The sequence below is a fragment of the Nipponia nippon genome, unplaced genomic scaffold (assembly GCF_047370975.1).
Source record: "Nipponia nippon isolate SJK-2023a ecotype South Korea unplaced genomic scaffold, ASM4737097v1 scaffold_4, whole genome shotgun sequence".
Taxonomy (NCBI): Eukaryota; Metazoa; Chordata; class Aves; order Pelecaniformes; family Threskiornithidae; genus Nipponia; species Nipponia nippon.
In genome coordinates this window covers 121,016,102-121,042,186 of record NW_028262358.1, presented here as the reverse complement: position 1 = coordinate 121,042,186, position 26,085 = coordinate 121,016,102, and the positions used below count along the sequence as shown (strand labels likewise).

At 36.5% G+C, this 26,085-nt stretch overlaps 1 protein-coding gene across 7 annotated transcripts in view; it reads right to left on the bottom strand.

The window, feature by feature from the left end:
• The window catches only part of SUPT3H (SPT3 homolog, SAGA and STAGA complex component), a 284,312-nt gene that overhangs the window by 37,248 nt on the left and 220,979 nt on the right, over positions 1–26,085 (bottom strand). For 5 of the 7 annotated variants that reach the window (XM_087775506.1, XM_087775509.1, XM_087775507.1 and 2 more), the window contains exons 7-12: positions 23,133–23,208; positions 20,294–20,406; positions 19,575–19,682; positions 18,907–19,095; positions 16,533–16,643; positions 9,170–9,258 (exon numbers count right to left, since the gene is read on the bottom strand). In XM_087775506.1, the coding sequence (XP_087631632.1) occupies positions 9,175–9,258; positions 16,533–16,643; positions 18,907–19,095; positions 19,575–19,682; positions 20,294–20,406; positions 23,133–23,208 (681 nt within the window). In that variant the 3' untranslated portion in view covers positions 9,170–9,174. The remainder of the gene's footprint in view (positions 1–9,169; positions 9,259–16,532; positions 16,644–18,906; positions 19,096–19,574; positions 19,683–20,293; positions 20,407–23,132; positions 23,209–26,085) is intronic. The other 2 variants (XM_087775511.1, XM_087775512.1) reach the window with 1 other exon arrangement.

Below are 26,085 nucleotides of genomic sequence, written 5' to 3'. Positions count from 1 at the left end.
TTCACACTTGGATTGCAGCTATATTTTATCTTTTTCTTTCCAGATAACAATCCTAGGGGCAGGTAACTGCCTTCCTTACCCTTCGTCCAGATTCTGATCTTCTCACTGAGGAAGTTACAGAAACACTTCTGAACCTAGCTTTGAAAAAAAACAACATATTCTTGTTTATATCAAGTCATAAGGCTCCCGCCAAGCTCATTTCTCCTGCCCAGCACTTTGACTCTTCCTCTCAGCTGCACGCATTACAAGCTACTTTTTGCTTCCCTTGACGACTTCTCCTCATCCTGTGCAGCAGCACATCTACCGTCCAATGTCAGATTCCAACGTGGATCAGTGCCTTTGCCATCCTTTGCTGTGCACACACCAAATGTTCAAGCCAGCCCATCTTCTGCCTTATCTTTTTGGTAAGAACAAGCAAACAGCAGACTACCTTCATCACCCACTGTCACCTAATTCTTAAAACTCTTCTGTGCTATGACTCCTACAGAAAAAAAATCTGATACTAATTGGATAATTTATGTACTGAGACCACTGCCTCACAAGCTAAACACCATTTCCCTTTTACTCTCCTGTTTATCTTACCAAATCTTGTCAGTTATCTTATATATATATTGCAAAATCTATTGAGCCATCATTAACTTCTGTTTTGCATTTGTGTATTACAAATAACATACAAATACAGAGGAGTCCTGGCTGTTGACTAATGTTCTTACATTGAAAAGCATTAGTAGTAAGATTTTTTTCCCCTTTTTTAAAGTTAAATGACAATTTACTTCTGTTATGGAAGTCGAGACTCCAGAAAAAAATCCCACTTTCAGGAAAGGCCATCATGCACCTTTAAAAAAAACACAATAAAACCAGTACTCTTTTACATGTTTCAGGCTAAGCATTCAAATGACTAGTCACATCTGATAATTTGGAACTAGTTATAAAACTATGTCTCAAATTAAGACTCCTTGATCACATGAGTGGCTTTCAACATATTCTAAAGAGCCATGATTGATATCTTTTTATCAATTTGTTGAGCCATCCAGTTTCTTTGCTTTGTACCCAGTTATCTCTTTTTATCGTCTAAGTATTATCGTAGTAAATTATGGACAAAGAGGGACCTCATCTATGTAGTAAGCTATTAAATCCCAAGTTTCTTAAAGTGGCAACAAGCATCTACCTTTCTTCTGTACCATATGCTTCTTTTTTAAAAAACCTCCACGCACAATGGTGAGATTGTTTAAACTTTCTTGTTAACAGATGCAGAAAGAGCTGTATGCTTTTTCTCAGAAGCACCTAATCTGCACCCCGAATCTACACTATATCTTCTGATGGTAATTTAAGTATTGTGTCTAAACACCAATTAGAACTACAGTCTTCTTGACGGTAAATATTAATAATTTGTCCTCCTCCTTTCAAGAAAAAAAATACCCAAACCCTTCAGCACCGACAAAATTAACCTAGTGAAATTAATATGTCTCACTTCCAGGCCATTTGTACTGCAATAATTCTGCACAGAGACTGCTTGCTTCCAGCAGTTTTATCACCTTCTGCAGTAAAACTAACATATGTAGATCTCTAGAGAGTCTTATTTTTTTTTCTTGTTGTCTCAATTCTTTACCATCAAAAATGACAACCCTGTCAGCACATCACCACATTTAAAGACCGACCTGTGCCAGCACGCAGCCTGAAATGGGGCATTAGTACAATTTCTCCACGCTGGATACCAGCCTCTTCCCCACCTACCTGTTACACCAGTGTTAGCAACCCTATGCAAATATTTATTGTGTGATTTTTTTCTTATTTTTATTCTTATTCATCATCATCATTATTATTATTACTATTATCCTAGCAATATTGGAATTTAAATTATGTGAAATTAGAGGCATAAAATTCTTAGGCAGAGCTCTTAGCTGTGGAATTCATTCCAAATTGGTAAAACAGAACAGGATGTTTTTTAACCACTCAGGTATATTCCAGGTTCCATAGTCATTCAGCAACTGAAGCCTGAAGGAAACCACCTATTTGACACATGTTCTCAGGGCTTTGCAGAATAGCTTAGGGTCTTTATGAAAGACCAATACATTAAGTTTGTATCCATGTGCACATTAACTAACATAAATACTTACGGAGACACAGAAGAGCGTCTCACCAAGGAAAAATCCCTCCTCATATCCTCTCTGCTGTAACTAAGTCACATGGAGGAAAGGGTATAACTTCTATCAATAAATAACTAAAGAACTTAATCACTGAGAAGGGAACTGAATTATACAGGGTAGGATTAACTAGGAGTAAGAAGCTGTTGGTTTAAAAGAAAGAAAACCATCCTGATGATTGTGAAATTTGGTCACTGTAGAACAGTAGATACAAGAGATGTACTTGAAAGCCCTGGTTGGAGCTTAATTGTAAGCTGGACATCACAGTCACAAATATAAGTACAGTAGTACACAGCATTAAAAACATGACTGGTACCTGATTAACTTTTTTCATTTTCTATTCTGATGTTCCTTTCAAGAATTTCCCTTCATTTCATGATTTTTCTCTAGTTCTGCTAAGAATGCAATATTGACCCAGTGCTGTATCCTATTTAAGTTTAAATCCTTTAAGTATCTTCCAAAACTTTCCAGTGAGGGAAATATTACAAGGCCGGAAAAAGGATCCAGTCTTAATTACATCCCATTTTATGCTTATTGCTAGTACTTTTTAAGGACTTTTAGCTATATTCTCTTATTCTGGCACCCAACTTTACTGTCCACACAGATGCATAATTTGCGCTTCCACAGCTGAGCACTATCCGTGCTTATTTTCAGAAATGGAACACAGAAAAATAACCGAATCTCAGATTTCAGTCTACCTCTTGCTTAATCTATTCTCTCTCTCCACTAAATATATTTTGGAAACATTCTACCTTTCATCCCAGCAGCAGAAATGCCAGAATCTTGTCTTCCTCATCAAATCTACTACTGGTGCCTTTAAGGTCACCATCACTGACAAAAGAACTAGGGTAAATTAAATGTCCAGGGAAACCAAGATGCCAGGAAGAATCACTTTATGTACAATTAAAACATATTAAAGCTTTTCACATGCCAAAGACTGCTTTCTTATTACTAACATACATTTAGATATAGATATATTTATAAAGTATAAACGGATATTTCTCTGCAGCTCTGTTTACATCTCTGAAAATCCTTTCTTCTACAAGCATCTTCCTCCACCTTTTTCTCCTATTTGCAATAAATTTTTAAAAAAAATGTTGAAATAACAGATGAATCAAAACATGTATTACTAATAATACTGAAAGCCTCAATTTAGCACGCGCTTTTGTCAGACTGAAGGTATAGTTTAAAAATTAAGCAGATGATTGCTTTGCTGAATTGAGGTTTACACGACCTTGGAGTTAAAGTCAGAAAGCTGGAATAATGCAAAACCTCAAGGAAGGGAAGAAATACAGAAACCCCAAACTGAAATTCATAAAATGTGTTCAGTTGCCTCAAGCCTGGTATTTTCTTTTGATTCAGCTGCAGAAATATTTGCAAGCGCTACCAAGGGCGCAGTCAGGCTCCCTGAAATGGGTCTAGTTTGGAGAAAAGGAGAACTTAGGTGTTAAAGAGATTTTCCAGGAATCGTCTAGCAGCATTGCCTTCTGCTGCCTGAGGCATATCAGAGGGATAAGGGGAGAACGAGCATCACTGCCGCGGGGGATAGAGAGCACAGAGAACACAAACCAGAGGAAATCAAGATCATTTGTACCGCTGCTCGCTAAACAACTTTTTTTGCTGTTAGTGGTATCAACGATTTAAATGAGAACTGACACCTCACCGTGTGGGGCATGATAAATGGGTAGAAACAAAACACAAAGTCCCTGTTTAAACTTCAGAAATCTTTTGTCTTCTCCTGCGTGCAATGCCTAGCTCAACAGGTGCTCAAGTTTTAGTATTATTAGTATTTAGTATTATACTATATACTATATATATACATCATTATCATTATTATCATTATTATATGAACAAGAGAGTAGGCAACTAGAATGGAAAATAGCAGATAACAGAAGTTTTAAAAAATATTTCCATTTGGTCCTGGTGTTCCCAGATTGTTATATATTCCTTTCCAGAGGTACCCTGATAGAGATTTTACATTCTTTATTTGCAAAGTGACAAGTCAGTGATGCTAGAGATGTCCACAGGTATAGCTTCTACCCAAACTCAATACAATAGGACAAGTCTGTCAAGTGTTAGTGGCAGAAATAACATCTAAAATGCAGATCCTGTTCATGAGAAATTAAGTTCCATGCAATTTTCTTCAACCATAGATTAATTCCAACTCAAACAGTTATATTATATGATCCTAAAGTTCTCATAATGTTTCATCCAGACAGCTCCCGTCCTGTCCCACAAAGCTGCGCAGCGGTGCTGCACTTCCGCAGCTGCTGCGTTTCACATCTGAGCTGGCTCAGGCCCCGCTGTAGGTGAACTGACAAATACGAGCAGTTCTAGTTCATAAAGCACTTTTAAATCTTTCAGGGAGAAAAATATGAATGAATGCTCATTTTCAAGGGAAACCGGAAAGAATTGCACAGAATACTACTACAACAACTCATCTTGCATTATATAACGGTATAAGTACATAGTATTGTCCAAAATCTAAGAGACTCACAAGAACATGAAACCTGCAGGCAGCTGCACTATTATGCTGTGTAATGACAAGTAAGAAAAACCCCACATAGTTCTTAAGAGTTTTCAGTTTTGTCTTTAAGATTCTTCAATTATCAAGTTTCTATTTATTAACTTTTGTACCAGAACGTACATGCTACATGGATGCAACATCACTATCTTTACAAAAATTAATGTAAATTGTTGAAGATGGGCATGTTTATATAGCCACTCTTTGTGTAATATCTTGGAACACTTAATTAAGTTACCTTTTTTCCTAGTATCTGCTGTAGAATTATATTTGCACACCTTACCCTTGAAATATATAGCTATGTAGCTGTATTACGTGTTAGATTGCCTCGAATCTGTACCAGAAGTCAGATTCTCATTTATACTAAGGTCTTTTAAGTCTCTCAGGAGTCATATAAGAACATAGATTTCATTTAAAAAGTAATGTATTCTTACCCTCGGATCCTTTTACATCAGTACAACTGTGTGTAAAATGTCTCTAGCATGTATTTGAATCTGGCCATACAGTTAGAAAGGAATAATTATATAAGGCTTACAAGATGAGGAGTTGCTTTGTTTTATTTGAGAGATTCAGTGGATTGCAAACTTCATAGCTTACTTATTACCTTCGCACTAACAGAGCCAGTAAATTTATTTGCTAAATTGGGTTTTTTTTAATTATTAGATATGAAAAGTAATAAAATCTTATACTGCGAGCTCCTACTCTTAGCAAGATACACACATTTCTTTTAGTACTTCCAGTGTAACATGCTTGAACAGGCAGCGACACAATGGAGTAGCAACTCTCCACGCGGTTGTGCAAACTACATTAGCAGAGTCGTTTCGTGCCAGTATCTCCTACCTCAACAGAACCACATCTATACTGCCTGAAAGCCTCGCGCGCTGCTTGCAACAATTCATGTACTGTGTTGTGTAGTAAGACACTGATGTATGTGCAATCCAAGAATTTTAAATGTCCCCACAGGATATCAAATACTGTCCAGACCGTTTGTAAATACTTTCCCAGTGCTCTGCAGAAAATGAGCCAGTTCTTTTCAAATCTACTTAAATGACATTTTTGTCTTATCTAAAAATCTATCTTCCTGTTTAATAAAATCATCTGGGCAACTTACTGTTTCATCAGTACTGCAAGCTTATGCCTTCATTAATAAATTCTGTTTGAGTGTTAAGATTACCCCCAGTAGAGACAGCTGGGAAACTGCAATATAAAGTCAAGCAGCACATTTAATGACCAACGAACTTCTGGAAACTTAGTCCACAATGATACATCATTGTGTCAGACACTCTTAAGCAATATGCAGCTTGGTCTCCCTCTTTAGAAACATGAAACCCCCTGAAACCGCTACCACAAATTGTGAACCTTTTAAATTACTGCCAAGCCACCTGCCTTTCTCCAGGAAACTTCATAAAACTCTCCAAATTAGTAATGTCATTAAGTAAAGCTTACAGAACTGTTGTTATTCTGAAGGAGTATTAGCTGTTTAGCTTAAGGAAACCAATGGGGATTTTTATCATGGAAAGAACTGTCATGTATATTGTATAACCTATTCCAAATGAAATGCTTCAAAATATTCTTAAATATGCTATTCTTCCACATTTTAATCTTTCTGGAGAAAACCATATAACCGTATTCTCTGGATTCAACTCCTATAATGAAGAAGTTCAGTTCAGGAGAGGGTATGCGAAAGATTCTCAAACAGTTTATGCGTCTTCAGATGGTATTAAGAGCTACATAAATCAAATGTCCGATTTTGCATTTTTGAATAGCACTGGAAGAAATAGTGCTCGGATCGAAGAGGGAGCCTGATTTCCCCTGTTCATTCTCTTTTTTGAATGGTTCTACACAGAGCGGGCAAGGATGGATTATAGGAATGCCTTCTGTCGAGGAGTCGGCCAAACCTGTACCATCTCATCTTGGAGTAATTTATCCAATAAGATGATTTAGAGGACAGTTCAGTGGCACCATTTTTGGAAGGCAAAAGCAGAGGGGAAGGAATATAAATCAAAGGTGACTGGCAGGTAAAGGATATATGCAGCAATCAGCCAAACCATGTGCACACTGGCACAAATTCAACAAGATCATTTATAAAAATTTTAAGTCAGGAGTACACAAAAAGGGGGTCTGGTGCTAACTAAATCCACAGATAGATTACACGCCACTGAAATAAACACTTCCAGATGCTGGCATACAAAAACCTTTTACAGAAAGAAATGTTTTCTTTCATAAATCTGAAAGGAGGAACCTTGGGTTGGGGGTTGGGAGAGAAGGGAACAAGATTTCCAAACTGAGATTTGACTTCCTACTGGTTTTATAGAATAATAACTCATATTTTTCAAACGCACAGTGTTAACACTGTAGAATAACAAATAACTACAGACAATAGCTTGAACTATAGACAGACATCGTAAGTATATAACTGTTCAATGAAATAAAATGCTTTCTTTTTGCTTTCAAAATGAGAAAAAAACAATAAAAATGTCAATTTGATCAGAAACTGAATGTGTAACTGAAGGAAAATTTTTCAAATGCCTTTTGACATAAATACATACATTTCATTTTTGAAAACTGATTATGAATGAAATCCTGGCTTTTCAAAATCAGTGTCAATTGATTTTGAATATCAATAGGGGCAGTATATAATATACAGGACCCTAAATATCAAAGATCTTTTAATTTGGTTTCTATGTACCTAATTTCTTTTGGAAACAGCATTCAAAATTTTTTACCATTCAAGTGCTTTAGAAAAATTTAGATGTAATGTATCCACATTCTGTACATTGAAGCAATTATTGAAGATTGCATTCCAGAACTTCTTCTCACTACTGTTTTGGTCTGAAATATGCAGAAAGAAATTTCTTTCAGTTAAGAAGACTAAGTTGCAGACCAAATGTGAAGCTGAATTTTTCTTGAAGTTTAAGGCACCTAAAACAAACTTGCTTTTCATAACGTTCTGTTCTGTTTATCTCCGCAAATATCATACTGCCACACTATCCTTTGTATTTTCAAAGTTTCCCTCTTGTCTTTCCACCCCCAGAATCTGCTGTTTCAGTCTCTCACAAGCTCAGCTTTGCCACATCTTCAGCTACTATTCCACAAATTCTAGGGGAAATCAGTAGAGACGATACCATCTTTATTAAACTGACATTACTGAAGGTTTGTGATGAGCTTCAGTATTTTTCACAACAGAAATGGATTTAAGCATTTGCATAAAAGCTGAGCTCAATCAGCATCAATAACGAGCACTTTTAAAACATCAGAAGTGAAAGGTCTTGACTAAGTACACAATTTGATCGTGAAACTATTATTTACATGTACATGTAATGTATTGAAATCTACGTGAAATACCTGCATTTATTATTTAAGAACCTATAAGAGTATAGGCAGGGCTGCACAAGGCCCAAATAATCTAAGTCTCTGCCAAATAGCATTCTCTGCTGTTACATGTTCTTCGTGCAGGGAATGTCACAAGCAGTATCATAAACATGATTTTGTAAATATTCATTGTTTTATGATGCTTAGGCAATTTTATGGGACTAAAATTTTTAACAAGAGAAGGTTTAGACTAGCAAGTCTTTTCATACTGAAATGACTTGGAGCCTGAAGGAGCATTCTCCCCAAAAAGTAAATACCCAAACAAAAGTTGGTTATACCCTCGGTTCCTTCAATATGCTCCATTTACACACACATACGCTGCTGAATAATAGCCACTGTCTTCCGCAGGTCTGTGCAGGATTACAATTTACATTTATAAACTCGGTTTCTCTTTAACTAAACATCTAAACCATTTCATTTCAGAACTGGCATAAACTAGAGGGAACAAAGAATCTGTTTTGGAAACATTTTCTTATTCTTTTTGCCTGTGGTCTTCCACTGTTGTAGCTGACCACTTTGGTTTTAATTTCAGGTTAGAGGGTGCTAGCTGTATTTTTTACTAGATTTGTTCTCTCGTGGTCACAAGTACTACTTAAAAACTGTTTATGTACTACTTACAACTGTTCATACCAAGGTTTCAGGTAATCACTATATATTGATCACAGAATAAATATTTTAAAAGAATTATTTATTGTTTGTTACTCCAACTGTTAGAAAGATTATCAATTCAAATAACTTAAAATAATTTCTCTAGAGACATGCTTGTATTCCTGGTAAGAAATATCCACCTGATATTTTTGTGAACGTCTTGGCATACTAAATATTATTATCTAGAATAATATTCGGATGAATATTAGGATTATAGCCACAGGCCCAGTCAAGACTGCAGATCATTTTCGCTATGCACTTTACAAGGATAAGCTTTTTAGATTAATCTAAATCTAACGTATTATTATTATTTTACTTTTTTTTTGGCCAGTCTATAGAAAGACTGAGCTTGTTATAATTTGGTTTGGTATTGATTTTGATCCCATTTAAATCCTGAATCTTACTGAAATCAATGATGCTGCCATGTTGTAAAGTAAGTAAGAGCCAAGAATCAAGGTTTCATGAAGAAAGAGGGACATACCCAGGTTATGCTGCAAGATACGGCGATTTGCTCTTTCTCGAAATGACTTTCCACTGACTTCCCCTTGAACTCCAATACATTCCGTACACCTAGGAGAAGTAATCCTCTTACTCTCTTCATTCTAGGTCGCACTTCAATGTGTCTAATAGTTAGACCATTCATCTGAATGAACCATGAAATGATCTAAATCATGTGGTTACAGTCTCCACATAAAGGATTGCAATACCAGTATCATTGTACTTGAGATCCTGGGACAGATTGAGCTGATGTTTAAAGACTGGGCATTCAGGATTATTCTACTCCTTAACTATCTAAATGAATAATAAGAAAAAGAATGTGTGTACAAGAGTACAATTACAAACAGATGTTATAGAAAAAACATTAGAATATTCATATATACTAATTTTATATTGAAATATAAATTCATCTCTCAATATAAAAAGTCTGTTAATCCTATGTAGACAAATTTCCCATTTTTCTTGACCAAGGAAGCAAGATTTAGCCTGCAATGAATTAATACACACAAAATGTCTCACTTCCTTAACTTAAGTGCACAGAACACAGAGAAACAGATTCAGGTCCAGCACATGGAATTGCATCATCCCACATAACGAAGAGTTACATATTTCCCATTCCTGTCTTGCAAAACTATATAGCACTATTTTTTAAATCAGTGATTTATTTCTCTGCTCCCTGAAAGTCTGGACAATGCTTTAAAGCAGGCAATACTGAGTACCACCCAATAATGTTAGTAGAGAATATATGGATAAAATATATGTCTAGACTACCTTAGACGTGATACAATGCAGAAGAATCTAGAGTACACTTGCTGCTTTCCATTGTGGCTTGCACTTGGAGACAAAACCTGAATGTTCTAATTATGTTAGTCATTTTAACATAGCTATTAAGGTCAAAATAAATGCAAACGGACCATTTTCACTAGTTTAATGTTAGTTCTCATTTACCATATGATTATAAAACTTTCAAAGTGCTCTTTTTGTCCAAACCAACATCCATCAAATGCTGCTAAAGAATAAATTACACAGTTTAACTCTTCTTCCCAAAGTGCCTTATTAGGAGCACTTATCACCAAATCAGACGGAAGAGAGGGATGATCATGACGAAACAGCAAAAAAGGGAAAGATGACAGAAAATATCACTGTTCGTGCTTTACAAATACGTATTAACCATCTTAAGAAAACAGTCTTAAAAGAATATGCTTTTTTTTTACAAAATATTCTCCTTTTAAAACAGAAATAAAATCTAAATCCTATATATGGGACTGAGTTTTTCAGCAGCAAAAGATAAAACTTGTACTTACATTCAGGTTTTCTATTTTAGAAGTAACACTAGTATTTTGAAGTGTTATACAAAATAGAAGTTCTTCACATGATTTCCTTCAGAAATCTAGTCATTTTGGAAAGAAAGTATGCTTGCATCTGGCAAGTAAAACTGATGGGATTCATCTCAGTTCCATCAAAGTTCAACCAGTCAAAACCAGCAAGATTCAGTGAAACCAAAAATAAAACAAGAATCACATCAGTACAACTCAGCAAGAGCAGGGTTCTAGCATGTATGCCTCAAACTGCAGTGGAACGCAAAATCATTTTGAACATTTGAATATAGGTCAACCTAAGTCAACTCTTTCTCAAAGCTGAAAGAATGAAGCTGGCAGGAGTCCTATCAGGATGAGGATGGTGAGACACTGAAACGGGTTGTCCAGAGAAGTTGTGGATGTCCCATCGTTGGAAGTGTTCAAGGTCAGGATGGATGGGGCTCGGAGCAACCTGATCTAGTGCAAGATGTCCCTGTCCATAGCAGGAAGGTTGGACTAGATGATCTTTAAAGGTCCCTTCCAACCCAAACCTTTGTATGATTCCATGATTAACATCCTGGACTTCAGGGTGGAGAACCTAGAAACTGTGGAACCCCCACAATGGGCATAAGCTCCAAATTCCTTTTTATATATGCAGAAGCCTGGAGTCAGAGAACATCTATTATCCCATAATGCGCTTTGGTTTCCTCACTACCAGAATCAGTCAGCATGACCTGCCAGCTGGCATGCAAATCCATGAGCCACAGGTTCTAGGAGGAATTCTGTATGGCAAGTATTTCTCACAGTCAATAAGCATCCTGGGATGCATATTCAAAGAAATTTTGCTTGGTTTCTGCTCTTGCCTTTCCCTTGTCCCTCATTCTGGTGTCACAGACCTAAGATAAAATACACTGCAATTCTTTCAGAGAAAATTGCCAAACACATGAGATATTATCCCATGAATATCAAGAGAACATTTCAATGGATGTTACCAGCAAAAAGTTTGCAGTTTGAGATGTCCTTAACAAAGGTGCTATAAAAATCCAAGTGTCATCGCAATTATTACTGCTACTAGCGCTGTTCACCTCTATAATTGGTTTAATGCTTGGACATACTCATTATCTCTATTTCTGTAAAAAACATCCATCTAACAAAACTAATAGTTACCTAACAGTCTGGAAATATTTATGTATTCACTTAGAACAATTTACATTAATTCTCAGATAGTGACATGACTGGTCCTGGGCTAAACAGTCACCGCCCACTATGACTGCATTTAGGTAACACACCTCAATTCTTTTGGGAAACCTACTCCCACAAGGAAGCAAAGCATACCAGGACATGAATGAGGTAAGTGTCATCTTAGATTCATACCCAGTTAAACACTGGATGCTGAGTAGAAAATGACTCTTGGTGTATTCAGGAATAGCTCCTTCCTGAAGTACTGAGAAGCCATTACGATGCCCTGTCAAGTGGATTCTTAGCCATAACTGGTTATTTTTTTGCATTGGCTAAACTGTCACAAAAGCCTTTTGTTTCTCTCCTCCTGGAAGTCTGAATAAAACTGAGAAAAGACAGGCAGATGGGAAAATATACAACCAAAATATATGCAAATCCATTACAGAAAATTAACCTCTCCTTCGTCAAGGGCTTACTTCCAGGGATATTCACACAGTGCATGACTCCAATGACAGCGTTCTCTGTCCAGACGTACAAGCACACCTTTGAGTTTTCATGCAATAACAATGACCACTGGTATGGCCATTTCTTCAGATCTCAGTAACAGGAACTATTTGACATAGGTTCTGTTTATTTTCTAGGTAGTACAAAACCTTGATATAACTTTAGACAGAAGTCTGAGCTATTCTCTATGGTGCCTGAGGGAAAAACTGTATCAGAAGGATCTAAACCCTCCCCTGATCTCTTTAAAGCCACCAGAAGGGGTATTTAGGGATCAATCTAATAACCAACAGCCTGGAAGTTGTCAAGGGTCTGCTGTATTCAGAAAGTTAGTATTTGAACCAAAAGTGCTAAGGGATGAGTTTTCAAATTAGAAGAAAGAAATGTAACAGTCGTGTGTTACCATACACTGAAAAACCATCCATGGATGGGTGACACGGAAAGACAGCCACCAACTGCACCCCAACATTACTCATGGAAAATCTTTCACCTTTTTAAAACTACAGAATTGAGGAATGAAAAACATTAGTCACACGAGTAGAGAAAACTAAACTCCCTTCCTTTAATCGTTTGGAGCAGTAGTGTGTAAGAAATGGAACTAAGCAATGAGAACCCTAAAACTGAGAACAACCTGGTGCCCAAGCTGTGAGATGGCATATGGAAGACTGAGGTAACTTGTCTTCCTGAATCCCACATGAAGACCTGGAACATAAGGCAAGATCTCTGTCAGACAGTTTCACTAGAGAAACATATCTGAAAGGGATCCTGGATATGAACTACTGCTTTCTTGTTTACATCTAAAATGGGAAGGTTGACTTTGGAAATTCCTAGAATGGAACCAACCTATGAGATCCACTCACTCTGTCTCCTCCAATGTCAAGCTTCAATATGAGACCATGACCGATGGTGCTCAGGGAAGAAAGCCTGCCCACAGGTGAACCTCATATTGAATGCATCCATCCCAAGGTCAGTCCGCCATACATGGAAGTTTCTTGATGAAAACACCACTGTATTTTAGTATCAAGACCAGTTAGAATATTCTTGTCTGGTTTTGGTTTAAAATGCAACCATCTGCATGGGATTTTTCATACAGAGAACATTGATTTTATAGTATCTCGCAATTTTAAATGGGGAAATATTATCAGATACTTTGCAGGTACAGATTTTTTTTCATTCCTCCAGATGTACTGCTGACTTAAACTCCATCCATTTGTACAGATGATAAAGTCTTTCAAAACCCAATGTTGTTAAATCATAAACATTAAAAATGATACACAGGGAATTTCGGGGAGACTACTGAATGCATGGCAAAAAGCCAAAGAACAACTCTAGCTAAATTAAAAATAATCTCACAAACGAAAAAGAAAATGTTTGCTTTCTGCCTCATATGACTGGCTGGAATGAGATGGAAATTATTTAAAATGAAAAAATAGTCCAGAGCTGTCCATTATTTCCTACTAATTTACAGCAAGGGTAAATTCTTCTGTAAATCCTCCTTACTGCTCAATAGTCACATATCCAAGAAAATTTCAGAATAGCATAGGCCTACAAAATTAAAATAAGTTATTAAATCCCAATAACTGTACTGTGCTAAAGTTCACGTAATATTACTTTGGAAGACAGGAAAGCATTTAAAGTGATTCCTTTTTCTTTCCCCAATCTTTTCTCAACGGTCAGCACTCAAGAGCAGTAACATGGTGTTATTTTCAAAAAATTGTTGCTGAATACTTTGGTTAACTTATTTTGCCTGGTACTCCTGGTATGAGATTTCCTGTGTGTTCCTAACACATCATGTTATCTGGGATAGTTACGTACATGGTTAGGTTTGTAGGACTGATTCTACATTCTTCCTGTACAAGTATCATAAACTTATACTGGAGTAATATAGCATTTTGGCATTAGCAGACTTGCACTTCTTTCTTGTTACTATTGTAAGAATGTAGAACTATGCCTTTTACTTACAGTTCAGTCTAATTTATACATCGTAGGGACTGAATTGAACATGTATACAGCTCACATAAATGGTTGTTTCTTCAGTGAGCTGTTTTCATTCTTTTCCTTGATTGTGTAGTAGGATTGTTAACATGAATGGTAAACTGCCATCAGAAAACTTAGTGTAAAATATCTGGACATGCAGAAAAATCCTTCCTTCTTACCTAGAGCAGACCGTGAGGGCACCTATTGACTACAAATCAGACCTGATGTGAAAGAATGATCAGCAGGCTTAACAGAAATGAAAGCGATGATGCACAAATGTATATTCCTAATTTGTCAACATGACCTTTAGGTTAGTTTTAAGGATGGAAACAGCTGAAAGCATGACTTCACTGAATCTAATGACAAATACCCATTCAATATTTCTCTCTCTGCAGTTTTAAAGTATCACCACAGAATCACAAGAAGCACACTGAGTAAAGCCACCTTTCCTCCTGGTTCTGTCATCCTATGAGGTCATGCAGATACACAAAGAAACTATCGTGAAGGCAGTGGCAATAGGAGAAAGCAGAAGTCATTCAAAAGAAGTGTTGCCACAATACTGTTCAAAACGCTTAGAGATAATATTTTTAATACAACAGCGTGAGAGTCTTCAATACGAAAAGGTAGGGTCAAAGGAAGCATCAATCTACCTTCACACTTTCTGCACCTGTAAGGAACTTACAGGAAGTTTGGGGTACTTCCATTTTGGACAACTGTGATAGCAATGTTTGTCCCCAAAACTTGGCAGACCAAAATGCTTATTCTATAGTATCGCCCAAAATGCTTTTCCTGAACTTTCTCATTAAAAAAAGAAATCGTATTACAGCTCTACAAGATCTGTATGCATCTAGAAGATGACCCAAGATTCCCTCTCTCTTTCTTGGCTTGTTTAGAGGGAGCAAGATCTGCTCATCTCATTAACCATGTTGACAGTAGGTAATGTCAACAAATTAAATTGTTCAGTTAGTTGTACTATTTGGGAAGTTCACAAGATTGCAGGACATAAAGAAAAAAAACCCAAACCAGAGTATTTTATTGTATCTTGTAGTTGCAAAGAAATTTCAAACTTTGGTTAATAATTAACCAAACCACTTTTAGTGAGGGTCAAGGAAGGCAGACTTACCTCTCTGTCCTTGTTTATGTGAGCTCTTTACTTCTTTATAATAAAATTAAATATATTCTCTGCTTTCGGAAACTATCACCATGTTCTTAGCTACATCTCTTAGCAAACTTCTGCTAAAGACACTTCTCTATTTTGGACTAGAAATTCTATCCTATGCTTTACCTGATATTAATCTAGCATTTGTGAGTGGCAAAAGAGAGAGGTAAAATTATGTAAAGATAATTCATTGCAAATACGTATCAACTATCATTAATAAACCAAACATTTACTGCCATTTATAAAAGCATTGATCAGTTTTGACATCAGGAAAATTATAACTTCACGTACTCATTTACTCTTATTTTTTCCTGTTCCTCTCTTCTGAGGTCAAGTCCCACTATCTACTTGATATTTATGGTCCTCATATACTTCTAAATAATTTTTATGTCAATTAATTTCCTCCAAATACAGAATCATTTTCCTTTCCTAAAATCGCTCCAAAAATGGACAATTTCTTCCTGATTTTTAGGAGCTCAGATCTAGTTTGGTTTTTTTTCTTTCCTATAATGATTTCTTTGACATTCATTCTTTTGTAAATGTAGATATTCTGAGGTAAGCAGGGATATATGCCACATAGAACAGCAGATCAGAAGAAAACTACCCCAATTTATGACATTGGAGACAGACTACTTTCACATTTTTATCAGCTGGGAAAATTAAATGAAGAATTCGTTTGGCTGCTCTGAATAATGGATTTGCAATTTGCATAGAAAAAATTATGGCAAAACCTCATAACCCATCAGCGTTTTACCACAAGCTCAGTTCTATTACATTTTAGTGGAGGTTCAAAGTTGTTTAAAGAAACCATTCTCTTCTTTCTCCAACCGTAAATGTGTCACTTGAGAGTTCAGCTTCCAATAGGAGCAGTATCTGACACACAACTAATTTTAGAATATAAAGTGCTCCTCACCATATTGGAATACATATAATTTAAAATAACTGTAAACCTAAACTTTGCAAAAACAGAAAATTCAAGCACTAACAAAAAAGCATAATTTGTAATTGAAAGAAAATAATATTTAAAAGAAAAAAAAACTTTTTTGTCTTTCCAAAAAGAGACAGAAATTACTAAGTTTTATTTCCCAAGAGAATTATGCCACTTTTATAAAGAAAATTACAGTCACCACAAATTGCTCTCAACAATTCCAAAGCTTCTTCATTTGACCACTTGAAAATCAAAGTTCTTTAAGATTATAAATATAACTTTTTATAACTCTGTTATTACGTACTGTGAATGGGGAAAGGGGGCCAATCTTGTGGCCATAGCGTCGAATGGCCTCTCTGATGTGGCTGGGCTGGATGGCATCGCTTTGAGCCTCTATACCACAGGCTGCAGCGCTCTGCAACAGAAAAACACATAAATTGTTACTAAATCAAAAACACACAACAGACCTACAGTGCATAAAGTATGAAAATAAACCTTTATAAAATGGACCAATTTTTTTTTCCTGAGGATACACATCATTGCTTCCACATACTACATTAGAGAAAAAAAGCTATTAACAAATCAAAGAGGACTTTTACATGAACTTTGCTTAAGAGACCCAAAGAACACCACATTTGTCCTCTTAAATCTTTCACCTAGTGCTGCTGTATGTTGCAATTGAAAAGAGCAGAAAATGTTCAAACTAAAATGAAAGGGTCATATAAGTCATACTGCAATAACCACAGAAACTATTTTTAAAACATTTCAGGCTCTCATTATGATGTCAAGGGGTGGGGAAAATATTGAACAAGTACCCAAAGTGGAAAGCAATTTGACACCAAAATCACCTTGAGTAATATCAGATTGAAATTTGAAGATGAAACATGTCACATAATGGTGTTAGAAGGATGCAAAAATATTTTAATTACCTCGAATTGGAATATTTTCAAATTTCAAATGACTTTTTGGCTTAAGGACCCTAAATAGGAAAAATAATAATTCACTGCTACTGGTCCATTGATTTACAAAAATATCCCCAGGATTTTAAAAGAAAAAGTTACTCTTTTCTCCTTGCTAGTCAAACTGAAATGTTGGTTTAGGCTCCATCTAGACACAGCTGCTTGCCAGAATTCAGATGACTTATCAGAATGACGGCTGCTTGGTAATGAATTAATGAAAACAATATTAGTGAATGTACTAAGAATGACAAAAACTTAAATTATACGCTGGAATTTAATGTACACACATACACAGTCCCCTCATACATTTACACTATATACTAATGCTTTCAAACTTGGGACAGTTTTTACAAAATGTTTTATTTTCAAGAGTGCTGCGTCCACTGGAGCCCGTGTGTGTACACACAGAATTATTCATAATACGATGGCAGATTCTTCCCTTGCTGATTGACATTCATAAAGGGAATGTGAAACTCAAATATTTTCAGCTGCACTGGGCCTTCATGGGCTAAGAATAACATTCTTCACCAAGTTAACTCGTTTGTCTCAATGCCTCAGTTATATCCAGTAAATATCTAACCAAATTGGATAAGTCATGGGAACATTTCATTAAAATGGTGCACTTTTTAGAATTATATCAAAAGGCATTAAGTCAAGCACTAGGAATTGAAAATAAACTCACAAAACTAGTGAAATATAATGTATCAAAACCTACATTTCCAGCTAAATTCTTGTTCCTAGGAATAATAGAAATCAGCTACAGAAACAAAACATAATCAAATGTAATATAAAATGGAAGAGGAAAAAGCAAAAGGCTTCAGAGAGGTTTTTAGGATTCACTAAAGGCGTTCTAAATGGAATATAATAAGGGCAGAGAGAAAGTTGAATGTATTAGAGTATCTACAGCACTGACGACACTAGAAGAAGAAAATGCACCTTTTTCTATCTGTCATTGTAAAAATCACTGGTTAAACTCTGAAAAATGAGTATTTGTAGGAGAATAACAACACACATAAGAAAATCACAAATCACTCCATTGCTTTGCAGCAAAATGAGTACTGCCATCACATCTTTTCAAAAAAGCCCTAAGTGACTAATACAGTGCTTCCTATCCAGTTTATTTAATCAAATCTAGTTCCCTTGTGCTTTTAAGGTATATATCTCTCTCTCAGATAGAATACCAAGGATCTAAAACAGGAATTGTAATATTTACATTTCACACTCTGAATAAGAAATGTCCATAATGTATGCTAAGTAAACAAATATTTAGATTGAATGTAAACAACTGGCATAAAAATAAAGCAGGTCAGGCCAAGTTGTTATAGGCAAAAAAGGCAGTTGCCAAAGGCTGCTGGGAGGAGGAAAATCACAACTACCTCTTGGCCTACTTTGCTTACACTTTGACCCTCAAAACCTGTGCTAGCTGCTACTGTCAGAGAAGGGGATGATTATTTGGGATGGTGTCTAGTGCTTTGGCTGTAGAGGAGCAGTTCATCTTCGAAGCAGCAGTTGTTACCTCAACAAAATTCAGTTTGCAGGCATTACTGAGAAGCTTTAGCCTAGTTCTGATAGAAAGAACACCAAGCCACACATTTGGCCCTACAAAAACATCGGTAGTTAACATATGATATAGGTTAAAATCAATACTTAAGAAAAGACACATTATTTTCTGAAGATGTTTTGGTTTCTTCTCTTTTTTCAGGCTTGTGCACCAAATACCTTTTTTCTTTTCCTTTGTTTGGATTTGGTAGAGTCCTGTCCAATTCCACCATTCCCCAAGGCTCCTGACGGGGTTTTCCCAAGATGTTGCTGTCCTGTTGATGCTGGGGGTGTGGGTGTAGGAGGCGGTGTGTTTTCAGGAGAGTCAAGACTGGTCTTCACACTTGTAGATTGCCCTAAGAGATGTGGCTATAAAAGCAAGATGTCAAACAGCCATTATATAATCAAATCACAAAAAAAAAGTTATTGCCTTCTCAAATTTACTATTAGAAGAGATGTAATGCAGAATTAAATTTGCTCATTCTAGAGGTTACTATAACATCTGTATTGCGGCAATGCATGCAATACAGCACCTATTGCACTTGCCACTGTTGACAACTTTAATCTCCAAATCTGCAATAGAGAGAGCCTTCAATACAGAGAAGGAATTTCCACTCAAGAAAAGAGGATTTACTTATAAATATAAAGATGCTGCTAAGAATTTAACATTTGGAGCTGTAATTTAATGTCTTTCTGTCTAAATTCATAACTTCAATGTTCATAAACTCTGTAACAGAAGTCTATATCGATACCACATTCAATAACATCTACTTTGAAAGCAACAAACTACCAAATACATGTAAAAGCAAAACATAAAATGCGTTAGTATGTAAAAAAGCAAGACTTACCTCAGTAGAGTTGTGATACTGTATGAAGGTGGCAGATATGGCATGACTGAATGGGTCACCAGCTTTGGGAGTCATGTCCTGCTTAACCAAAAGGGCCAAGTCCACCAACTGGAGGGGCAAAACCAGGTAGGTTTACTGACATGGTACTTACTACAAATGCCATTGTAACAGTGAAGAGAGATAGGAGTTGTGGGTTGAGTCAGATTATTCTTAGTGTTTCTCAGTTGAAAACAAAATTATTCAGAGATATTTCAGCCTAAGGAACCTTTCTTTTCCACTTTTGTAAATATATGGAGTAATCTATCTACCCAAGAGGGCTCGTCTTGGCACTAAGGTAACGTTTTGTTTTCCAGGAAATCCTGCTTTTTAATCCAATTGTGCAATGGGGTTGAATGAGCCTCAGTGCGCTGCCAAAGGTCACATAGCAAAGTATGTGGTTTCAGTTTGGACTTGAATAAAGTTCGTGCTGGACTCCACTCTCCCCTGTAACCATTATAAAACATCTCTATTTGTTTATCAGATGGATGAATATGCTATAGTACACATCTGTCATACAGTAAATTGAAAGACAGGCAGGAATCAGGTTAGCTTGGTTAGCTGAAGCAGTGACTGCATGCTTTTGAAGGGGCTTCCAACAGAGTCATCTGAGGCTGAAGTACATCCAAGTACTAATTCATTTTGTTTAGCTAGAGTTCAATCAGTAGAGTATACTCCCTTACCTGTGCCACAGTCTCATATGCTAAATATGCCAAAATCTCCATTGCAACTGCATTTGGCTTTATTTCCATACTGCTACAATCCAACCAGTCACGAAACTTGGATGCTTTCTTTGCTGTCAGTTAAAATCATAAGGGGAAAAGGAGAAGTTAACAACAGGAAGGCCAAAATAATGCATTTTTTCCAGTCATATAAAATACTGTCAATGTGAAACAAGGAGTATGAATGTGATTTGACTGGCTAAGGAAGGAATTGTCAAAATGGAATTAGTGAGGAAAAGACTGTTATTTCATACACAACATTTTGGAGACCCATAAGCAGCATGGAGTAAAGAGAAAAACACAGTTAATCAATCACATAGGAGATTTCAGAAGAAGGAAGGGTCTACCTCAGAGGACCATAGATGGGACAAACCTGATTTTGAATATATTACTGTAAAAGAAATAATATGATTGGATCGCATCTTTGATGAATGAGAGAAAGCACTAGAAGAAAACAACACAAATCTGGGCCCAGATAAAATGATATAATTGTGTAACAACGGCGAAGACAAATGAAGAAGGAGAGAAGAACTACGAAGTCCTTGTGTTAACCATGCAGGGATTAGGTGCTGACAAGCTGGCCAAAATGATTTGTAGATGAGTTTTTAAAGTGTGCTTTGGATATGAAGAAATGAGGATAGACGTAGATCTGCAAATCATCAACATTCATATGAGAACTTCACACAGCTAATAGATGAGATCACTTAGGAGAAAGTACAGAGAAAAATATGGGACGAAGAAAGATGATATTTGCTGAGAGAGTAAAAGGAGGAACGAGAGATATCAAAGCGGAACTCAAAAAGCATCGTGGAAATTCACAGGAGAACCAAAAACTGGACAACCTTACTTAGGTCTGTGGTGGACAAGCTGATCACAGAAAGCTGTAGAGACTTGGACTGAAAGAAGCTAGTAATATAGAGGTCTTAATGAGGGCTGTTTGTGAAGACAGGACAAGCAAAATGAAGTAAACACAAGGTGGGAGAATCATTTGAAACAGTGTTTTCAAAGACAGTCTTCAACGAGGAATAAAAAGTTAAAGAGAAGTCAGGTATTCAACAGAAAACAGGCGTAAATAATGGTTATTTTTTAGGAGGGAATGAAAAAGCTACACAGGATTGCTGAGGACAGGGGGGAAAAAAAAAAAAAAACAAACCAGGAGAAAAAGTGTGAAAGTGATAGCAGGACCACAAAATGTTCCCTAGAATTTAAATTTGTAATCGTGTAGTACTTCATCTTTGATGGACCTTTTCTTTCCCCTGTCTTTAAAACTGCGCAGAAATATGTGGAGCTGTAATTATGAATGCATATTGTTAGAACATGCTTCTTGAAGTCCCTTCCAGGTTTATTCTCTTGTGACACAGTTTTCATGGGTTTATATTACAGTAAAAAGGGTTTACTACTTTAAACATAGCAATACATTCAATTTTTACTAACATATAAGAAAGTAAGCAAAAATAGCCTTTGCTGTGGCAAAATGGCCTTTAGTATGTGGTATCTAGTTGAGTTTATATTATGCAATTGAATTTGTGCATGAGTCTCTCTTGCTACTATTTTCTAAGCACTGTAATTCTCTTATTCTTTAATGACACTAAAAGTATGTATAGGCACAGTCATTTAAGAGCACTGTGAAAATACTGTTGGGATTTTTTTATAGGTCACAATCCCCTGGTCAGCAACATTCAATTTTATTTTGCAAATTTAGGATTTCTATTTGTTCTGTCTCCAGATGATAATTTTTGGGTTTTAAAGATGACTTTATCACAAACCTCTCATTTTGCTGAAGTCGCCCTAATCTGAAGTATCATTTATCTAATGGCTCACAGATGTGTGATGCCAAATTATAACTAAGCTTACAAAACATATTGAATTAGGAAAAGAAATGCTTACAAAACATGTTTTCCTACATTTGCTGACATTTGCTGATACAGAACAGTATTTCAAATGTGTCATTTATTTGCCATAAATGAGTCACTCTTCGAATTTAAAAGGAAGAACAAGATAAGGTCTCTCATTTAAAGACACCATTGTGTTCAAGTCTGCGTTGTTGGATCATGTGCTGTTTTTTCATGATTTTTACTGGCTCCTTCACCTCACTTTCTCTAACATTTGACCTAAAATCTTAGTCATCACTTAACCGCTTCTGTAATGATGTTTTGCTACATGATCAAGCCCATTAATTTACAGCTCATTATAGTTGTGGCCCACAAGTACTTCTAGTAAGTTGGTTTTCAGTGCTAGTAAAGCCCTAATTCTGTCATCATGTTATTAGTGTTGGAATGGCGTATACTGATGAATTTGGCTAACGTTGAATAAATTCCACAGCAGGAGCTTACAGCTTAAAATAGAAAAGACTCTTTAGTAAGTTCTTTGTGTCTCTGCGGATAGGGAAATAAAAGCAAAACTTGCTGCTCTTCTCTAATTTTAGATGCATTCTGAAAAATCTGCAACCATGAAACTTTACTAATATGCTGACTGTAACACCACCATGACAGACTTCAGGCAAGTACGGGTGTTTTAATCCTTTAACTCTTTACCAGTTCCATCTTTGCAGTTGGCCCCACCAGCACAGTATTTGACCATATAGAAAGCTTGGTAAATACTCAAATAAAATACTCTGCCTGACAGCCTGAAACTATGCTACATTAACTGTTCCCAGGAGTTACGTGGACAAAGAATTTAAAGTTTTATTATTGCAGATGAAACAAAACTGCTTTAAAAAAACATGAGGTTCTGCTGTGTTCTCTATTACATGAAATAATAACTGAACATCTTAATACAGAGCAGCCATTATAATACTTACAAAAACTCAGTTGCCGACTTTCACAAAATTCTGCATACTGGACCGAGTCCATCATTCGTGTTTGTCTTTCTGCTCTCTGACAAAAGAGTAAAAGTACATGATGTACCTTATTCCAACAAGAACTGCATTCCACAACAGAAATTATAGCAGCAAAGTGCCCCTGCCATAACCTTGACGTAAACCCTCCAAATAAAACATACATTGAACAAGTCAAGATGCAGAAATATTAATCACAGATTGGTTATTAGTCTCATGAGTTAAATTACCCAGAGGAGCATGTCAATTCTTTTTGTAAAAGTCTGCTTGCACACCGCTCACCTACGACAGTGACGAGGGCTGAGTTAGGAAAGGTGTTGAGCACTCTTGCCCTGACCGAGGTACACGAGGTAAACTGAAGCCCATGAGTAGCCTGCCTACGTGTTTACGGATGACCAGACAAGTAAAATGTTCTCCTGGACCGAGGCCAACGTGTTCTGCACTGAGCAGAACTCAACCTGTGTGCTTTTAAAATGGGAGCATTAGCAGTAGTGAAATGAATAATTTCCATCACATTGAGGATGTACCAGACAGAGAGGAGCACTGAAGTGCCCCTTCCCACACAGACACTCAATATACTGTAATAATTAAGTGGTAAATGTGCCTGTTTCCTTTTTTTTCACTGTTGATCTATGCTTGATTTTTTTATACTTCTGAACAGCTACAGGAGAAGAAAGGAAATGAGGCTGAATTAGAGTTCATTCAAAAAAAATGGCTTAAAATGGTCACTGCTGGATTTAAGAATGTATTTCACACAGAGTCCAGCGTAAACCAAAAGATTATATCTGAAAACAGTCAAGGTATGAAACCATAAACATTACACACACCCTCCCCTCCACATGTATACTGTGCCATAATTGAATCGTGGTTGAAGCAGCACTGAAGTTCATGGTTAGGTTTGAGCACGTGTTTTGAGTTTTGTTTACTTCAACAGAGCAGGGCTGATTTTCACAAGGTAGGGGTCTGGTCTCCAGAAGAGATTAAATCCTTCACATATCGGAGGCAGGAAGGGGTAATGAGATTAAAGAGAACTATTATCCTCTTCAGAAGCAGACAGCTTACTCAAGTCTCTCAAACAAGGGAAGTAGATTGTCTTCAACATCAAGGAAAGGAGTATAACTATCTTCCAAACAAAAACTCAATGAATAAATCATTACACCTGGTAAGAACAGAACCATGACCAAGGATACAAAGTGGTATCAGGAGTGGCTGATGGCACTGAGACTTTAATTCTGCAGTGAGTGCATACAGCTCAAGAAACCGTGCGCAAAGAAGGTAAGGTACAGGTGTGTTCACATTAAAGACAAAAACAAAGAAAGAAAACACACACACAAATTTTGCTCTGACTCCTCGAGCACTTTTACATCTGATGAAGTCAAAATTGCAGAGTTCTGTAATCAGATTTAATGGAAAACAAAAGGGCTGTTGATAAGAGTATTTGGAGACAAGCTATATAACCAGCATTTGGTCGTAGCAGTTTCTCAAATCGGAAAAAAACCCAAAAATTTTTTTAAAAAAATCAGTACTTCAAATACACAGTTTATTCCTCTATTCTCTGCCTTTTAGGTCACTCTTCTATGACAGTTCAATCTATCAATGATGATATCTTGTTGACAGTCAACACGTTCAATTTAGTTGTGAACTGAACCACTAACTGTCCAGTAACATACCCGGCTATTCCTTCTTTCTTTTCTTCTCTACCCAGTCAATCATTTCTACTGTATTTTGACTTTTAGTCACAGGATAGAAAATGTTCTACTTGAGCATTTTTCAGTCCTTCTCCCATGCATGCTGCTGGCATCTTGACTGCTTTTTGTGGAGCTGCCATTTCAGATAAGTAAAAATTTTCAGTCAATCTATTCTATCAGGACATGAAGTAAGTCTAGACTGACTTAGTATTCTTTAAAAATAATTGTCACGATACATGCCAGAACTTCAATCCTCATCTAGCATAATCATAACAGAGATCTGTTTTGCCTCTGAATTAACTCAGTGCTACTTTTGAAGACAGAAGGCACCACCAGGATAATGGAATCTGAACTTCTGCATAGCACAGGACACTTCTCACATAATACATCCTAGAAATGGCAGTCCTAGAATTTCTTGTGTAATACATATTTTAGAAAGACATCTAATTTGGGTTTAAATTTTTCACGTATTAAGAGATAATTTCTTCAGGTAATTTAAAATGATAACTTTTTATGTAACATGGTTTAAATTCTGCAATCATTTGTGTCTTTGTTTGCCAGTCAGAAATTACTAAGGCACACCCAGGTAATACTGAAATAATTTAACTTTAGGTGGGTAATCAAACAGACAGAGCTTCTCTAAAGATGACAACATTTTCTTGAAATTTTACACATGGAAACGTGCAGGCTCGCAGAACTGTTGCTTGAGATGCCCCTCCAACAACCCTCCCTCTGCAAGTCTCTAGCCCAACCTCCATCTTAAAAGAGGACTATTGCCAAAACTAGATGAAGTCAGCTATGGCTTTCTCTGCCTAAGTCTTGAAAACCTCCAAGGACAGAGATTTTACGTCTCCTCTGGGTAACCTGCTCCAGTGTTGCACTAGTCAAAAAGATTTCTAATGTCCTACCTGAACCTGCCAAGCAACAATTTGTGGTTATTGACCTTTATTCTACCCAGCACTACTAAGAAAAGTTTGGGTCTATCATTTTTATTTCTGTCCTTCAGCAGTTGTAGGCTGCTATCTAACCACCCTTTAGCCTCCTCTTCTTCAGATTAGGTAAAACTAAGTAATCTCTCAGCCTTTTCTGACAGCTCATGTGCTCCAGGGCCCTCAGCTCTCAGTAACTTTCAGCTAAATCTTTCCAGTTTCTCAGCATTTCCATGGAACTGAAGGACCCAAACCTGGATGTAGTGTTCTAGATTTGGCCCAACAGCACCAAGCAGAAGG